Here is a 1808-nt window from a genome sequence, read left to right as displayed (position 1 = left end):
GAAGGGATATCGTGCAGGGTGGAGAATGCACACTCTCCACATTGAGAAGCAGAGTGGGTCAAAGTGACATCAACTATCTGAAATCTCATAGGAAGAGAGATGTGCCCACGCATCAATGCAGCTTTAACAAACTGACCGTAATTTTTTTAAGACGGTTGGACAACTCTGTTTCTCAAAGAAATGATGTGGAAGTGGTGTTGTTGGGCTGGGGAAGGACTTCACCTGACAAAGGAGCAGCCCTTTGAAAGCCTGTGATTTCAAATAAACCTGTTGGACTGCAAACTGCTGTCATGTGACTTCTCACTCTCGCAAGGAAAGGGGTGATGTGTTCTCTTGGTCCAAGGGCTAGAGTACAGTAATAGAGAAATAACCAGAGAAAGGACTAATAGACATGAACTAGTCCTCCTGTCGAGCCACACACGTGTACATCTCACGGATGAAGAAATTTCTTCTCTTCTCCCAGTTGCACGGAACATAACAGGGAAATTCAGGTGAAGTCCCGAAACTAGAGAGACCTCAGCGAGGGACATAAACTGTGCTCCCGTCTCAACCGCATTTCTTATTTTGATGTAGGGATACATTCACTGGTGAGAGTGAAGGGATATTTCAGAGCCCTCTGCAGCTCCTCTCTGAATTTACTCTGGGTCAGGGCATAAAGGGCAGTGTTTGTACAGGAGCTCAGGTAGAAGAGCATAGTCCCAGATATGTCAGCAATCATAACAGGATGGTCATAACTTCGAAACAAATGGGCGTTAGTAATCTCCATCAGTAAGAAAACACTGACCTTGGTCATCCACAATAATATAAAACTGCCTGAGACAACAAACAGCAGGATGATGGATTTCCGCCTGTTGACCATCTCTGCATCTCCTCTCTGGTCCCTGTTACTGGGAGCGCGGAGACCCTTGCGTGCCCGATTTGCCAAGACAATGTGCCTGACAGTCAGAGCATTGAACAGCAGGATCAGGAGGTAGGGGATTAATGGGTTCAGCAGATGGTGGATCCAGAAAAACACCAGCCATCCTGGCAAGATGAAGAACTCCGGTCTGATGCCACAGCCCCAGGGCACACCACCCCATGTGCCCAAAGATTGGTATTTGTAGTAAAATGGAATGTTTCTCAAAATGCTCACTGACCAGACAATGGTTACCACTGAGGCTGCTGTTCTGGCAGAGCAATACCTGGCTTTCAGATTGTGGCAACAAATGGCCACAAAGCGATCAATGGTGAAAGCGATGGTCAACCAGACAGAGCAGTCAATAGCAGCATAGCCCATGATGATGTTAAAACTGCACACCGTTGTGTAAAACAGGAAGGAAACTGGGAAATATTTGAAACCAAGTGTTGTGAGTATTACACTGAATACAATGACGAGAAGATCTGCTGTTGCCATGGAAATGAGGTAGGTGGATATACCTTTGGTGATGCCACACTTTCCACGAGAGAGAATCACAATCGTCATTAGGTTAGCTGGAAGAGACATTGAAAAATTATTCGACATGTGGGATCATGAACCTTCACTGCTGCAGTAGGCATCAGTATCAAAAACAGGACAGGGACAGTCACAGCAAGAAGTACAAGAAGGATTTTAAATGGATAACCACCAGATGCCCAGAAATACTTTATCATCTACGGTGTATGTCTTAGAAATGATAAATTTTGTAATTAAGGAAGGGCATAATCAAGATTGACCAAGTTCCCACAGCCAGAATTATAGATAGTTGCTGTTAATTTTTTGTGTGATGCTGATTGAGGGAGAGGGATTGGTGAGGAAACCAAGTATTACTGGTGCCTTGGGATATTTAATA

At 44.7% G+C, this 1808-nt stretch overlaps 1 protein-coding gene across 1 annotated transcript; it reads right to left on the bottom strand.

Annotated features, from left to right (window-relative positions):
* Nucleotides 1–559: 559 nt before the first annotated feature.
* On the bottom strand, nucleotides 560–1462 carry LOC122546185 (probable G-protein coupled receptor 139). Its single transcript, XM_043684986.1, has one exon. The coding sequence runs from the start codon at nucleotides 1460–1462 to the stop codon at nucleotides 560–562; it is 903 nt and encodes a 300-aa protein (XP_043540921.1).
* Between the last annotated feature and the right edge of the window lie 346 nt (nucleotides 1463–1808).

This window comes from Chiloscyllium plagiosum, unplaced genomic scaffold, assembly GCF_004010195.1.
Source record: "Chiloscyllium plagiosum isolate BGI_BamShark_2017 unplaced genomic scaffold, ASM401019v2 scaf_73205, whole genome shotgun sequence".
NCBI classification, from domain to species: Eukaryota; Metazoa; Chordata; class Chondrichthyes; order Orectolobiformes; family Hemiscylliidae; genus Chiloscyllium; species Chiloscyllium plagiosum.
This window is presented reverse-complemented; position numbering and strand designations above follow the sequence as displayed.

Coding starts and splice junctions, on each gene's coding strand:
- LOC122546185 (XM_043684986.1), bottom strand. CDS start 1,462: ATGACGATTGTGATTCTCTCTCGTGGAAAGTGTGGCATCACCAAAGGT.